The following is a 15,735-nucleotide window of genomic DNA, read 5'->3' on the forward strand; positions in this document are numbered from 1 at the left end:
CCTTCTGTGGTTCTGACAGGGCTGCCTTTGGGCAAGGAGCCCAGCGCAGTAGAAGCCTGGGATGTGTATGGCGATGGGCCCCAAGTCTACCTACTTTTTATTCGTTCACTCAGCATCTTCTGGCACGTGTATGTGTGGGCAAGGCTCCGAGGGAGGATCTATGTCAGAGAAAAAGTTGAATCTCACAAGTTCCAGGTATTACGTTTCCAAGAAAGATATGGAGGAGTCAGGAAGAGCAGGGAGGGCTCTTTTCTGACTTCACTGCTCTGCCGGGGATGCTTCAGGGCAGTGTGTCTCATGCAGGCACAGGCTCTGACCCGCTAGTGGGCTGTGAAGTCACTTGGATGGACTCAGCCATCATCGACAGAAATGGATAGGATAGAATTGGAATGCATTCACCCTATAAGGGCTGTTATGGTTTCATTAATTCTTTCTTCAGCTCTGGCTATTCTCTGGTTAAATATATCCAGTGAGTTTTAAATTTTGATTATTGAAGCTTTTTTTATTTCTAGAAGTTCTACTTGGTTCTTTTTTCAGTCTGCTGTGTCATTTTTTTATCGTTTTCTGTTCTCTGCAGGGACCTTCAAGCTTTTTTTTTTATTGATTGAAGCAGAGAAGACATATCTGTTTTACAGGTGATGTCTGCGTCTGAAGTCTCTGCCTGTGTCTGTTTTTAGTGTCTATTTTGTGGGCTTGTTCTCCCTCGTGGTGTCTGGTTCCCAAGGATTCCTGCTTTTCTTTGAGCATATACTGGTTATTGCATTTGAAAAGTCTGGTTTGAGTCGCCGGGCGGGGTGGCTCACGCCTGTAATCCCAGCACTTTGGGAGGCCGAGGCGGGCGGATCATGAGGTCAGGAGATCGAGACCGTCCTGGCTAACATGGTGAAACCCTGTCTCTACTTAAAAATACAAAAAATTAGCCGGGCGTGGTGGCGGGCGCCTGTAATCCCAGCTACTCGGGAGGCTGAGGCAGGAGAATGGCGTGAACCCGGGAGGCGGAGCTTGCAGTGAGCCGAGATGGCGCCACTGCACTCCAGCCTGGGCGACAGAGCGAGACTCCATCTCAAAAAAAAAAAAAGAAAAGAAAAGTCTGGTTTGAGTCTAGGATGAAGGTACCTTCCTCCAGGAAGGCCCTGCTGTTCCTTCTGCCAGACTCCTGAGGGTCTCGCCAGTTCAAGCCCACTTGAAGCCCAGCTCGTCTGGGGTTACTTGAACCATTTGGGGTATTCCAACTGGTATCTTTAGCTCCTGGCATGAGCTGTTCTACTGTGGGCTCAGCCCTTGTCTGAGACTGTATCCCTTTAGGGTTCCGGTCTCCTGTTGACCCCTCACCTTCTGTGGGCCTGGGCATGGACCTCTGATCCTTCCATTCGAAGAAGCTGTCAAAATAAAAGTCCATGCTTCCGGGAATCATGAAGTCGCCTCAAGGCAAAAGTAGCTGAGTGTTTCTATATCTCTTTTGTTTTCCTTTCTATCTTCTCTTTTTGTTGGATAATTCTTCACCATCTTGTTGATTCTTTAAGTCTTAGCATAACACACATTTAAAAAATCCCGTTGTTTTAGTTGCTTTCTGTCACCATAGATGGTCACCATGGTTCTCAGCCCTGTCGGACCTGGAGCCTGGTACCATGACCAGGGGCAGGGAGTCCTCATGCCGTTTTAAGCAGTGGTGATCTAAGTTTTATTTCTCAGGTGAGTCAAGGTCAGAAAAGCTTGAGACCCCTGCTCTAGGGGCTGTACCTATCCCTTTCTGCCTTTTCTCCTGTCTGGACTAGGGTTCGAAGGGGCTGGTGGGCCATGCGGAGACCAAGTAGCTGACAATCCCCAGGACCTATGGGCTCAGGCGCAGGGCCCTGCACCTCTCAGCCCCTCTGGTCTCAGCTCAGCACCACCGTTGCCTGGCCCCTCTTTCCTGCATGAGCTCCCTGCCCCTGCCAGGAGGAACCTCTGTCCTGTTTCTAGATGCGCCATATCCTCTCCCACCTCCTGCTCTTTCCTCCAGTTGTGTGCCTCGTAACCTTTTCTTCCCTCCAAGGCTAAATCAAACCCTACCTCCTTATACAGGAGGAAGTCATTTCTGGGTTGATGTGTGCATCCGGCAGATTCTTGCTGAGCCAACAGGTTAGGGGCTGGAGAAACAGTGATGAGCTTAACCAGGCCCTGCCAGCCTGCCCACCCCTGAGTCTGATGAGGGTAGCAAAAAACATAAAGTGGAATTCATAAATAATATAATCTATCCATATCCATATTTTTATTTTTTATTTTTTGGGACGGAGTCTTGCTCTGTCACCCAGGCTGGAGTGCAGTGGTGCGATCGCAGCTCACCGCAACCTCCACCACCGACCCTCGGTTCAAGCGATTCTCCTGCCTCAGCCTCCTGAGTAGCTGGTATTACAGGTGCACGCCACCATGCCCGGCTAATTTTTGTATTTTTAGTAGAGATGGGGTTTCACCATGTTGGTCAGGCTGGTCTCGAACTCCTGACCTCATGATCCGCCCGCCTCGGCCTCCCAAAATGCTGGGATTACAGGCATGAGCCACCACGCCTGGCCTATATATCCATATTTATATAATGCAAAATGGTGGCGGTCTAGAGCCAGGGTCTGAGTGAGCCTGGAGCCAGGGGGAGGGAATGAGCTAGTTTAATGTCCTAAGTGTGACAAAAAAGAGAAAAGAAAGGAAGGGAACTTTAAAAATATATATATTTTATTTTTTAGACAGGGTCTTGCTCTGTCGCCCAGGCTGGAGTGCAGTGGCATGATCAGGGCTCACTGCAACCTTGACTTCCTGGTTTCAAGTGATTCTCCTGCCTCAGTCCCCCAAGTAGCTGGGACTACAGTCATGTACCAGCATGCCCAGCTAATTTTTTTGAATTTTAGTAGAGATAATGTCTCGCTATGTTACCAAGGCTGGTCTTGAAATCTTGGCTCAAGTGAACCTCCTGCCTCAACCTCTTGAGCAGCTGGGATTACAGATGCACACCACCATGCCTGGCTAATTTTTTATTTTTTTAAATTATTTTTATTTTTTCCCACCACTTGCTGCCTGTTGATAATTTTTTATTAATTTTTTTTTTTTTGCACAGACAGGATTTCGTCATGTTGCCCAGGCCAATCTCGAACTCCTGGCCTCAAGTGATCCTCCTGCCTCGGCTTCCCATAGTGCTGGAATTACAGGTGTGAGCCACTGAGCCCAGCCCACTTGCCTTTAAATCATGAATGTGGCAGCCACACATGCACCCATTTGGTGTGGCCATGAGTGATGTATTTTCCGAAATAGCAGAAAACTCCTGGGAGAATTTGAACAACACAAAGGACAGCTTTCCCTCAGTTTATATTGGAGTTGCATTCCTGGAAAATTCAGTGTTTGCTAAATCCATGCAAAAAAAATTTGTGTGTCTGTGTATAGCTCTAGGCCCAGAACACTGCTCATAGATGTCCACCTATGCACGTGGGCAGGACATTTGCCATCAGGCATCACCCAGGATAATCTCTGTGGTGCAGGCGTCCAGCAACCCTATTCTGCTCACTAAGTGCCACTGTGACAATTGGTGGTACAACCTAAATCACTCCCTGCCCACTGAATTTCTGGAATATTCCCTGGTGTGTCCCATTCCCCACCACTCTATTGGGAACTGCCTGCCTCTAACAAGGCAGTGAGATCCACAAAATGACGTGGGGAAGCCCTGGGAGTGCCAACCCAGCCTGAAGAAGCAGGAGGACCCCAGCTGCCTCCTGAGGGCCGAGCCGAACCCATACAGATGCACTCTCAGCCGGGCACGGTGGCTAACGCCTGTAATCCCAGCACTTTTGTAGGCCAAAGTGGGTGGATCACTTGAGGTCAGGAGTTCGAGACCAGCTTGGGCAATATGGCGAAACCCCGTCTCTACTAAAAATACAAAAATTAGCCAAGTATGGTGGCGCATGCCTGTAATCCCAGCTACTTGGGAGGCTGAGACAGGAGAATTGCTTGAGCCTGGGAGGTGGAGGTTGCAGTGAGCTGAGATCGCATCACTGCACTCCAGCCTGAGCTACAGAGTGAGACCGTGTCTCAAAAAAAAAAAAAAGACACACTCTCTCCAACAAACTGAGTGCTCTTTCGGAAGTGATGTCCACTCATGCTGGCAATGCTGAGGGGGGGCTAGGCGGGGCAGCCCTTGGTGGCTCCATCTGCTTGTGGAATTGCCATTTTTCCCTTTCCTTTCTAGGAAGTTCTGTCTTCCTTGATCTTTGGTTCACTCGGTTTCTACTCCCGATGGTCCCATGGGGCTTTTGCCTCCTTGTGAACTGGATGGAAAATCTAATTTTTCTTTGGTCCTTGGGACTGGATGACCAGCTTTGACCAGAGAAAAGACACAGCTTTCTTAGAGGGAACAGGAAAGGACCTGAAGAAGGGGTTTTGTTTCTGGGACCCTCCAGTGGCTTTCTCCTCTCCAGTCTCCCAGCACAGCCGTCTCCCTTCTGTTCCACACTGCTGGAGCAATGTGCGATCAGGGACTCACACAGCTGCAGCGTGAGAGGGATCTCAGTGCCCAGGCTGTGGATCCCTCCTGTGATGGGGAGCTCACTGCTTCCCAGCCCAGCCCAGGCTATTGTCACGCAGGCTCAGTCACCCACACCAGCCCCTCACCAGCACCCAGAATCCTCCCTCCCCTCCTACCAGGCTTTCGAACAGGCTTTTCCAATTCCTGCCTCCTTTGGATAAGCAGAAAAATTGGACACCCTTCCTGCAGCTTAGGCTTATGGGAATGACACTTGTTTTATCTACTTGCCAAAATAAAAATTGTACTAGAGAACGTGTTTCTGGAATTTGGATTTGCCTTGTCTTAGGTCAGATTCCTAGAAGCAGAGCCTAAGATGGGTGAATTATTGAGGAAGTTCTCAGGAGAACACAGTGAGGGAGCCTCTTCCTCCCTGTATAGGGCAGGAGAAGAAGCTAAGCAAGGGTGTGGTTTCAGGGGATGATGCGCCTCAGCCTGACCCCACGGGGAGTTCAGGACTATGAGCTGCTCCTCGGACTGTCCCCTCCAGAGGTTGGGCTGTTCTATGCCTGTGTCAGTCACTGGATAGAGGCTGCCCCTGGGGAGAGGGTATGTCATTTCCCAGGCATCTGTGTGCAAGATGGTTTCCATCAGCCAAGGCAATTATCTAAAGGAGGATGCAGATGTGAGCTGTTAGCTGCCAATACTCACAAAAGCTGGGCACAGACATGGCATAAGGGTGAGGCCCCAGCAACCTCTGGTAAATCTCCCAGGGGAAGAGTGCACATGTCCATCCCACCAAGTGAGATGCACTGCTCTCAAACCTGCCTCTGAGCCTCCCCATTCTACTCAGCGTATTCCAGGATGCTCCAAATTCTATGAGGTTCTTCCAACCGCTTCCTCTCTACCTGCAGCGGGGAACAGGCGTGGGGAAGGGTTGGGAGAGCAGAGTTGCAGGCTGAGGTTTTCTCCAGGGAGGGCCCTGAGCCCCAGATGAACCATTCCCCTCACCCCTTACCTGCCCCACCACAGACTGCCTCTTCAAGGTGTGCCCCATGAACCGCTACTCGGCCCAGAAGCAGTACTGGAAGGCCAAGCAGACTAAGCAGGACAAGGAGAAGATCGCTGACGTGGTATTGCTGCAGAAGCTGCAGGTATGTGTGTGTGTGCAGGCGTGCATCTGTGCACATGTACCAGGAACCTGGGTACACAAGCAGCGGCGCTGCTTGTCGGAGCCAGTAGGGGCTCTGTGGCTGAGCTGAGTGGTTTCTAAAACTCGGATGGGCGTGACGGTTCACACCTGTAATTCCAGCACTTTGGGAGGCTGAGGCAGGAGGATTGCTTGAGGCCAGGAGTTTGAGAGCAGCTTGGGCAACATAGCAAGACCCTATCTCTACGAAAAATTAATAAAAAATAAAAATAAAAAAATAAATTCCAATACGCAAGAGATTGGTGTGAATTGCTGTGAAGGAGGGGATGTGGGGGGAGTAGGATCCCTTCCCAGTGACCCACCAGTCTGTATAACTCTGTTGTGTTAATGAGAAGAAAGTGTCCCTTCCTCCAGGCTGGCACAGCCCTGTGCTAGGGTGCATGGTTCAGAGAGTGGAATGTCGACACCATAGAGCAGTAAACAATCCGTACAGCTGTCCATGGAGTTCCCAGTGGCTCTTGGAGACAGTGGCTCTGGGGAACCCAATTTGGGAGCCCTGGATCTAGTCTTAACCTCTCCCCTTGTTTTATAGAGTTGGAGCCTGGGGCCCTTAGATAGGACTGGTCTGTCCATGATCATCCTGTGAGTCTGCAGTAGAGCCTAGATGGCCCCCAGGTCTCTGACTCACCCTGGCTTCCTCAGACATGTGGATCGTGCCGTGATGCTGGGATGTGGTGGTCGCTCATGAGCCCCTTGTGGGCAGTGGCTCAGTTCACATCCTGGGCAGATCTCGGGGTCCCAACCCCGTTCCCCAAACCACAAAGAGAGTGGGAGGCTTTGGCCGTGGTCAAGAACCTTGTAGCCTGGGCCCTGGGCCCTGTTGCCCCACCCCTCGTCGTACAAACCTTGCTTCCCTCTGTCCCCTTCCTCTAAGCCCCATGCCTAGAGGAGATGGGTCTAGAATGGGGACATTGGGCTGTGCCTTATAACTGTGGACTGGGCTGGAGAGAGGGAGCTGCAGGTGGGCTGCCTGAGCTCTGATATTAATACCCCAGCTCTCTTTCTGGGATGGGAGCTGCCACAGGCTTCCTTCCTGCTGCCGGCAGGTAGAGGCTGAGCTGGGGATCTGGCCTCGGGGGAGGGCATTCACCTATGCAGAGCCACATAATCAGAACCACAGGCGGTCACACAGCCACACGCTGTTGCTTTGTGGAAAGTCACATGGTCCATGGCAAGGCTCTCCGGCTACCACCTTCGCCTCGGTCTCAGTAAAGGACTGAGGAGGAGGAAAGGGCAGAGACCACTGCTCTCAGAGAGTGCCACTCTGATGGAGGGGACAGGGCTCCTGCCCTCCAGGAACCCCTAATCTGGTGAGGAGGCAGGGCACCTATCCTTAGGCAGCTTCCAGTCTGACAGGGCACAGAAGAGCCTAAAAAGCTGTCTCTAATGGGATGCAAACCAAATCCTCAAGGCCACCAGCAGTGGATCCATCAGATTGGGATGTGACCACTCAGGGAGGGCTGCCTGGAGGCAGTGGGCTGAATGCCCACAGTTTTGGAAGGGAAGGTTGCAGAGGAGTGGGGGTGGTGGCGGGTGCCAGGAAATGGCACCAAGCAGCCCCTGCCAGCGTTTGGACTGGGACAGGGGTCCCATGTCTGGGGCATCGGGAGTCTGGTGAGGTGGGGGTGGGTGGTAAGACACACACAGCTTTAGGTTCCTGGGGGTGTAAGGGGATTGCGGGGGATGCTCAAGGTCCTGCTGGCATGCCCTCTCCAGGGGAGGTGGCTGGGGAGGGTTAGGGATTTGGCTCCCTGGGCTGTGTGTGCTGTGAGGCCTCAGGCTGCCTTCTGCACTCAGAGTGCAGCACTCTGGGTGCAGCACCAAGAGCTGGGGCAGGGGGTCCAAGGGGTCCTGGAGTCCAAGGTGACTGTGTGCGTGTGTGTTTGTGTGCATGTGTGCGTGCATGTGTGGGGCTGGGGTATGTCTCCCTCTAGGAGCAGCTTCTGAGCCCACCCTTCACTTCTGTGTGTGTCTGCCCAGCACGCGGCGCAGATGGAGCAGAAGCAAAACGACACGGAGAACAAGAAGGTGCACGGGGATGTCGTGAAGTATGGCAGTGTGATCCAGGTGAGGCTGGCCTGCCTCTCTCCCACCTGCCCCTCTCCCTGCCTAAGAGGCTGGGCTGGTGTCTGGTGAGGGCTGCCGGCAGGCATTGCCCTCTGTGCATGTGTGTCCCTGGGTGAATGAGTGGCCCTGGGGCCACCTGTGTGGCTGTGCGTCTGACTGTGTGTGTGTCTGTTGCTGTGTGGCCTGAGTAGCTGTGCCATGGGTGTGTTTATAGCATGGTGGCCATCAGCATGGAGTCTGGAGCCACGTTGTCTGGATTCAAATCTTGGCTCTGCCACTCCTAATGGTATAACTTGGGCAAGTTACTTAACGTCCCCTGGTGCCTCGGTTTCCCCATCTGTGAAATCAGGCAGTAATAGTACTTCCCTCTTGGATCGTTGTAGGTTACTTGAGCTAATCTATGTAAAGTATTTAGAACAGCTTCTTTCTTGTGATCACCAGGGTGTCCATGGGGGTGTGCCTGTTGTGTGCATGTTTGTGTGTGATTGTGGTTGTGGCTGTGGGTGTCAGCCTGTATGTTTGTGACAGGTGTCTGACACTATGTGTGCAGCCAGAATGTGACCAAGGGTCTAGGGGATCCCCCCATATCCCCTCCCTAATGGGCCGACTCCTGGGGCCCGGTGACCTTCCCGCACCCGACCTGACCCCCAGCTCCTGCACATGAAGAGCAACAAGTACCTGACAGTGAACAAGCGGCTTCCGGCCTTGCTGGAGAAGAACGCCATGCGGGTGACTCTGGATGCCACAGGCAACGAGGGTTCCTGGCTCTTCATCCAACCCTTTTGGAAGCTGCGGAGCAACGGGGACAACGTGAGGGCAGGGCCGGGGTTGGAGGGGCCTGGTGGAACTCCGGAGGGGCTTCTGTAGGGTCTTCGGTGTGGGGACTGGATAAGGTCATGCCCATTTCTTAGAAGGGCAGACTGAGACCAGAGGGAGGCCTGGAGGCGTGGCGACAAGAGGGCCCTGCCCTTCCCACTTAACCTGTCCCGCCTGTCTGCTCAGGTGGTCGTGGGGGACAAGGTGATCCTGAATCCTGTCAATGCCGGGCAGCCTCTGCATGCCAGCAATTATGAGCTCAGCGACAACGCCGGCTGCAAGGAGGTGAGGGGGTGGGGGGTCAGCCATGCAGTGCAGGGACGTCCACACACCCCTGGTGGTATAGACACCCTGCTTCCCACCATGGTCTCTGCCTCCAGCCCCATCTGGCCTGCCGGGCAAGCTGGGCCTCACGGCTTCTGCATCCATTTCCCAACACTGCCCTCATTCTCCACCCCACAGGCTGGTGGCCCCAAGGTGGCTGGGCTGGGGTCTGGGGACCCTGGCTAGGAGAAGACACCCTGTCCTTGTGCTGTAATGGTGGCTGGGCTGCTTCTTCCCTTCAGCCCCGCTCTGGGCCCTCAGTGGCTGGGGTCCACCTGGCATCAATGGTCTCGTCACCCTTCCGCAGGTCAACTCTGTGAACTGCAATACCAGCTGGAAGATCAACCTGTTTATGCAGTTTCGGGACCACCTGGAGGAGGTGTTGAAAGGGGTAAGGACTGGGAACCCCTGTCCTGCCCAGCTGGCTACCTAGTCCTCCCCACCAGGGCCCTCTTCCTGCCTTCTCCACCCGCCAGGCCTCAGGCCCTTACCCTCTCCCCAGCTTTGCACCCCCCAGCCTCCCTCCACCTCCACAGGGCCCCACCCACATGGCCCTACCAGGGCTGCCGCTTCTCTCGTCTCTGGCCACAGCCTGCTTCTCCATCCTCCCTGGATCCTGCCTGGTCTTTGTTTTCTCTCTTGTTTAAGGGGGTGTCAGTGGACTGGCGGTCTCCATCCCCCCCTGCCACCCAGAGCCTTTGAGCACCTTCCTCTCCCCGACTCCTGCTGCCGGGATCCACGCCAGGCCCCCGCCCCTTGCCCTGTGCCCTCATTGGCAAGGGAGTGAGGCTGCCCTGTCTGCTGAGTTAGGGGTCACGGCCTGTCTCCTTCCTGGTCCCAGACATGCTGGTGTGGGCTCTGGGAGAGAAGGGGGCCTGGGAAATACTTCAGTGAAGACTTCAGGAGGATCCAGGACTGAGGGCAGAGGGAGCTGTCTGGGGCCACCGGAGAGACCATTCCAGAAACCCTGAACACCAGATGTGGGCGAGAGAGGAGAGTTCAGATGTCTCTTGGGTTGGGCTGCAGGGGATGGTCTTGAGGGAGGGCAGATTTGTAGAGTGTGAGGCTCTCCAGCTAGGGGAGCAGGCAGGAACATCAGCTGTGAAACCTGTTAGAGGGACAGGAGAGCAGTCACCTAAGGAGGCTTAGGTGCTCCTCCCTGCTCGGAAGCCTGCAATGGCTCCCTTTGCCCTCCTCCCCCCGCTGAGCTGCTCTGTTAGACTCTCCTGCCCTGCTCAGGCTGCCTCAGTCCCCCACCCTCCTCATCCTTCTTACCTCCTGGGCTGCTTCCTGTCCACCCATGCCCTGCCCCAATGCCTTCTCCCTCCCTCCCTCCCTTAAGTCTGCACAGCAGCCACAAATTAATCAAGGTCCAGCCATGCACTACCCTTCCTGGAAGCCTTCCCTAATGTTCCAGCCCCGAATCTGTGCAGCACTTAGGAAATGAAGCATCTTGGCCGGATGGTGGCTCACGCCTGTAATCCCAGCACTTTGGGAGGCTGAGGCGGGTGGATCACTTGAGATCAGGAGCTCAAGACCAGCCTGGCCAACATGGAGAAAGCCCTTCTCTACTAAAAATACAAAAATTAGCCGGGCGTGGCGGTGGGCACCTGTAGTCCCAGCTACTCAGGAGGCTGAGGCAGGAGAATCGCTTGAGCCTGGGAGGTGGAGGTTGCAGTGAGCCAAGATTGCACCACACTGCACTCCAGCCTGGGCGACAGAGCGAGACTCCATCTCAAAAAAACAAACAAGCAAACAAACAAACAAATAAATAAAATGAAGCATCACCTGGGCCTCACTCTGTGGTCTACATAGAATTATTTCTGGGGAATCCGTCATGGCTCCGTGGTTCCAAGGCAGCTCAGAAGCAAGGCTTTCTGATGCTAAGTCCACTGCTTTTTTGCCCCTGCCCTGCGCTGCTGGGGCACAGAAGTCACTAGGTTCTGCCATAGTAACTGACCCAATCTTTATATCGTCATTCATTCATGCATTCTTGCATTCACTGCTGCATTCACTCTGCAGGTATTCACTGAATGCTTTGTGTCTAGTGTGTGTTCAGTGGAGGGAAGACAGAAAGTGCCATTAGTGATGATAGCAAGAGTGGCAGCCATGCATTTGCCTGCTGGGCGGCAGGCTCTCAGCGGGAGGAAGGTGATGGAATGATGAAGGTGTAGGCCCTGGAACTGGGCCACAGATTCATGTCCCATTTGCCATTAGTTGCATGACCCTCGGCAGGATACTTACCTTCTCTATGCCTGAGTTTTTCCACCCATAAAATGGGGCTAATGATGTATTTACTCAGAGGGTTGGTGTGAGGATCAGGTGAGAAAGCTTACAAGTGCTCGCACAGTGGCTGGCACGCGGTAAGCGTGCAGTGTGACTTCATTACGCGTATTATAATCCTCACAATTTCTGCAAGGAGGTCATAGTATTCCCGTTTTACAGAAGAGGCAACTGAGGCTCAGATATGTTAAGGAACTTATCTGAGGTCACACAGCTTTTAAGAGCAGAGACAGAGGCCGGGCACAGTGGCTAACGGCTGTTATCCTAGCACTTTGGGAGGCTGAGGCAGGTGAATTGCCTGAGCTCAGGAGTTTGAGGCCAGCCTGGGCAACATGGTGAAACCCTGTCACTACTAAAAATAAAAAAATTAGCCAGGCGTGGTGGCACGCACCTGTGGTCCCAGCTACACAGGAGGCAGAGGCATGAGAATCGCTTGAACCCAGGAGGCGAAGGTTGCAGTGAGCCGAGATTGTGCCATGCACTCCAGCCTGGGCGACAGAGTGAGACTGTCTCTGAAAAAAAAAAAAAGAGAGACAGGATCCAAACATGGTATCTGTGTCCAAAGCCATGGAGATGCCCTCCGTGCTGCCCCCATCCAACGGGAGCAAAACAAATGGGCACGACCTACCAATATTTAGGCAGAAAGGGCCCTGAGAGAGGGGCAGCCATGGCCCCGGGGACATTGAGGGGGTGAGGTCCCCCTTCTTCATGGAAGGGGTGACTGGAGATGGGCTGTTAGAGGTTAGGTGGGGTGTCTAGAGGTACAGGTAGGGAGGCAGTCCAGGGTGGGTTTGAACATGGGAAGGCCTGGGAGAGCTCTGGATTTGGGGTCTGGGATGCGGGCTTAGGGCAGAGAGCCTGGGCTTTGGCTGTTCTCTAGGGGGCTCAGCTTGCATCCCCCTCTCTGTGTGCCGGCTCTGGAAGAGGGGCCCTGCTAGCAGCCACCCCTGTCTGAGGCAGGTGGGGCTGGGCCCTGGGCGGGTCCTTGAGCCTGGAGGGGCCGCAGCCATCCTGAGCCACACCTCGCTGCCTGCAGGGAGACGTGGTGCGGCTGTTCCATGCGGAGCAGGAGAAGTTCCTGACGTGTGACGAGTACAAGGGCAAGCTGCAGGTGTTCCTGCGAACCACACTGCGCCAGTCTGCCACCTCGGCCACCAGCTCCAATGCTCTCTGGGAGGTGGAGGTCAGAAGAGCCCTGCTTCTGGCACCCTGGACTCAGCCTCAGATGCCGCCCCTCCCTCTTCCCCAGCATCCTGGAGGGTGGGATGTTGACCCCTACCTCCCTCTGAGTCCCTCCAGAGTCAAAAGGCCAGGGAGGGTCCAGAACCCACCTATCCAGAGATCTCCAGGCCTCCCTGGGGTCTGACTCCCCATGCCTGTCCAGTCTCTCCTTCCTGCCTCACACCTGCGTGCCCCTAGGTGGTCCACCACGACCCCTGCCGTGGAGGAGCTGGGCACTGGAATGGCCTGTACCGCTTCAAGCACCTGGCTACGGGCAACTACCTGGCTGCTGAGGTGAGCGGGAGGCAGAGGGCATCCTGGGGCTCATGTGTGCATGTACATGTGGGTGTGCGGGAGCGTGTGTGCACATATCTGCATATGTGGCACATGTGCCTATGGACCCTGACTTCTCTGCGCTGATGCATTTATCCAATATTATCGAATAAAGGCATGACTGTAAAGAAGTCTAATAAATATCACTGTGCTCCTACTATGTGCCAGGCACTATTCTAGGCACAGGGGATACAGAGTGAGCAAAATTTCCCGTCTGTCTGTAATGCACACACTTGTGTGTGTTGGAGCATTGGTGTGTATGTGTGTATGTTCATTTGTGGTTCTATGGAGAGGGGCCATGAAGGGTTCCCCTGGAATGATATGGGCACCCCTGGGAGGGTGCAGGCTGCCTGCCCAAGCCCAGGGCCCTATGTAGGTGACCATGTTTTGCAGTGGGTCGTGTGGGTATAGTTTGGTGTCCAGTAGCTCCCCCACATCTTGTATCTCTGTCCAGGAGAACCCCAGTTACAAAGGTGATGCCTCGGATCCCAAGGCAGCAGGAATGGTGAGGAGCAAAGCAGGTCTCCAGCGAGACCATGGGCCTGCCTTGGGGGTAGGCGGCGGCAGGGGAGGCCGTGAAACCCTGGGAGGTGGGCTGGAGGGAGACGACCCCTCAGATGGGATCCCAGGTGCTTCGCGGGCTTGAGAGGAGGGAGGGCCTTCTACCTGATTTGGGGTCCTCATCCAGGGGGCCCAGGGCCGTGCAGGCCGCAGGAATGCTGGGGAGAAGATCAAGTACCGCCTGGTGGCTGTGCCTCATGGCAACGACATCGCCTCTCTCTTTGAGCTGGACCCTACCACCTTGCAGAAAACCGACTCTTTCGTGCCCCGGTGGGTATGCGCCATGTGCCTGGGGGTTGACTGGTGGTGCTCAGGGTGGGCCCTCCTGTCTCTGGGACTCTCTGGATCCCCCCACTCCTCCTCCCTCCTGAGGTCCTTTGGCCTCTGGGGTCTCTGCAGTTCCCATCCCTCTGAGGATCCAGCTCTGAGGTCTGTCAGCGGCTGACCAGCATTGCATGCTTGCCTGGTGCCCGGCGCCTGCCCTAGTTGGTCTGGGTGCTCAAGCACGGGCTGCATGGCAGTTTGTCTAGGACACCAGCACAGGGAACCCAAACACTGGATGGGGAGGCCAGACTCTCTGACTTTTGGGGTCCTGCCAACCCTGAGATTCTAGGACGGAACATCAAGAAACTTCTCAAGTGTCAGTCCAGGCTTTGGCGTGTCCTAAGCTGTATGACCTCAGGCCGCTACTCACTCTGCCTCTGTCATTTTAGTGGGAACATCAAGTTTCCCTGTCAACAGGGCTAATGGGAGAGTTAATTGAGTCACTACATAGGCCCACAGTCCCTTCCCTGAAACTCTTGGGGGCAGATGGATTTGGTATTCAGATTGTTTTTCATTTTAGAAAAGTAAACTTGTATTTTGTAATCATAGACATTGAGTATTTTTGTGTAATGCATGTGTTTCTATGAAATGTGTGCATCTTGACATTCAATGGGATAAATAGTTAAATAGCCTCATTTGTCCAAATGAATTTTGGTCCCAAGTGTACAAACAAGCTTTGGTTTTGGAAGCGTGGACAAGGCTGCCCGTGTCAGCGCAGTGGTCAGGACGGGGCCTGGGCGCAGGGCTAGCTCTGGCTGTTCTTCTCTGGCTTCAGCCTCCTCATCTGGAGGGGCACCAGTGGCTCCTGTCCCACAGCTGTTGAGAGTGTGGAGTAGGGTGGCAGCTGTGGCAGTGTTGGGGAGGTAGGCCGGCAGGCAGCATGACCCGCTCCATGGTGCACTCCCGGAGTCCTTGCCCTCCCACCTGCCTGCAGGAACTCGTACGTCCGGCTGCGGCACCTCTGCACCAACACGTGGATCCAGAGCACCAATGTGCCCATTGACATCGAGGAGGAGCGGCCCATCCGGCTCATGGTGCGGGTCCCTAGGGGTGGGGGTGGGACTCGGGCCAGGGCCGGAGCTTGTTCCCAGGTGCCCTGCTGACCCCTGTCCCTGCAGCTGGGCACCTGCCCCACCAAGGAGGACAAGGAGGCCTTTGCCATCGTGTCAGTGCCCGTGTCCGAGATCCGAGACCTGGACTTTGCCAATGACGCCAGCTCCATGCTGGCCAGCGCCGTGGAGAAACTAAACGAGGGCTTCATCAGCCAGAATGACCGCAGGTGGGCTGCAGTGGCACAGGGGTTTTCTGAATAATCTTGCCCTCCCAGGGCCTGCATTTCATGAAGAAAGGAGTCATGAAGCAGAAGCCGGGCAAATTGGGGAGAGAGTGGGGGACTGGCCCCTGTGGGGTCCTGGCTGAGCCTGGGACCCCGGAGTTGGGTCCAGGAGTTGGGTGCCTTACGACTCAGGTACTCCCAGAACTAACCCTATGATGGAGCTGGTTACTGTGTTGAGCCTGGTCTCAAGGCCATTTATGATGGGACTGAGGCTCAGAGAAGTTACGAGACTTGCCCGGGGTCACACAGTAAGTGGCGGAGTCAGGATGCAAATGCAGCCCCCTTCACACCAGACTCCCCACCTTGTGCCCTGCACTTCCTTTCCAGGTTGGGATATTCTGAGATTCTGTGTCTCGGGGCCACTTTGGAATCCAGGGTGGGTGGGGCTGGGTGTGTTTGGAGAGCATTTCAGGGGAAAGCTGGGGAGAGGAATTGTAGGCTGAGGATGGGTTTTGTGCTTTGGCGGCTGCTGAGTGAACTCAGGAAAGCCATGTTTTGGGAGGGACTGGCTCCCCATGAGGGGCACCTGCTGGGTGGGCATCTCACATTCGTCATCCCCGGGTCCCCTCACCCAGGTTTGTCATCCAGCTGCTGGAAGACCTGGTGTTCTTTGTCAGCGATGTCCCCAATAATGGGCAGAATGTCCTGGACATCATGGTCACTAAGCCCAACCGGGAACGGCAGAAGCTGATGAGGGAGCAGAACATCCTCAAACAGGTGCGTGTGCACTTATGAGGGGTTGCGGAGGGCCCAGGTGCCCAGGAGAGGGATGCCTTCAAC

At 54.6% G+C, this 15,735-nt stretch overlaps 1 protein-coding gene across 7 annotated transcripts in view; it reads left to right on the forward strand.

The window, feature by feature from the left end:
* ITPR3 (inositol 1,4,5-trisphosphate receptor type 3) overlaps positions 1-15,735 on the forward strand; it is a 72,457-nt gene that overhangs the window by 26,174 nt on the left and 30,548 nt on the right. For 4 of the 7 annotated variants that reach the window (XM_063666124.1, XM_054490242.2, XM_063666123.1 and 1 more), the window contains 13 exons: positions 3,086-3,176; positions 5,513-5,634; positions 7,671-7,757; positions 8,409-8,567; positions 8,760-8,858; positions 9,205-9,288; positions 12,217-12,363; positions 12,600-12,695; positions 13,189-13,239; positions 13,423-13,565; positions 14,554-14,653; positions 14,738-14,898; positions 15,531-15,672. In XM_063666124.1, the coding sequence (XP_063522194.1) occupies positions 3,086-3,176; positions 5,513-5,634; positions 7,671-7,757; positions 8,409-8,567; positions 8,760-8,858; positions 9,205-9,288; positions 12,217-12,363; positions 12,600-12,695; positions 13,189-13,239; positions 13,423-13,565; positions 14,554-14,653; positions 14,738-14,898; positions 15,531-15,672 (1,482 nt within the window). The remainder of the gene's footprint in view (positions 1-3,085; positions 3,177-5,512; positions 5,635-7,670; positions 7,758-8,408; positions 8,568-8,759; positions 8,859-9,204; positions 9,289-12,216; positions 12,364-12,599; positions 12,696-13,188; positions 13,240-13,422; positions 13,566-14,553; positions 14,654-14,737; positions 14,899-15,530; positions 15,673-15,735) is intronic. The other 3 variants (XM_054490243.2, XM_063666125.1, XM_063666127.1) reach the window with 1 other exon arrangement.

Source organism: Pongo pygmaeus, chromosome 5, assembly GCF_028885625.2.
Source record: "Pongo pygmaeus isolate AG05252 chromosome 5, NHGRI_mPonPyg2-v2.0_pri, whole genome shotgun sequence".
In the NCBI taxonomy this organism is placed as follows: Eukaryota; Metazoa; Chordata; class Mammalia; order Primates; family Hominidae; genus Pongo; species Pongo pygmaeus.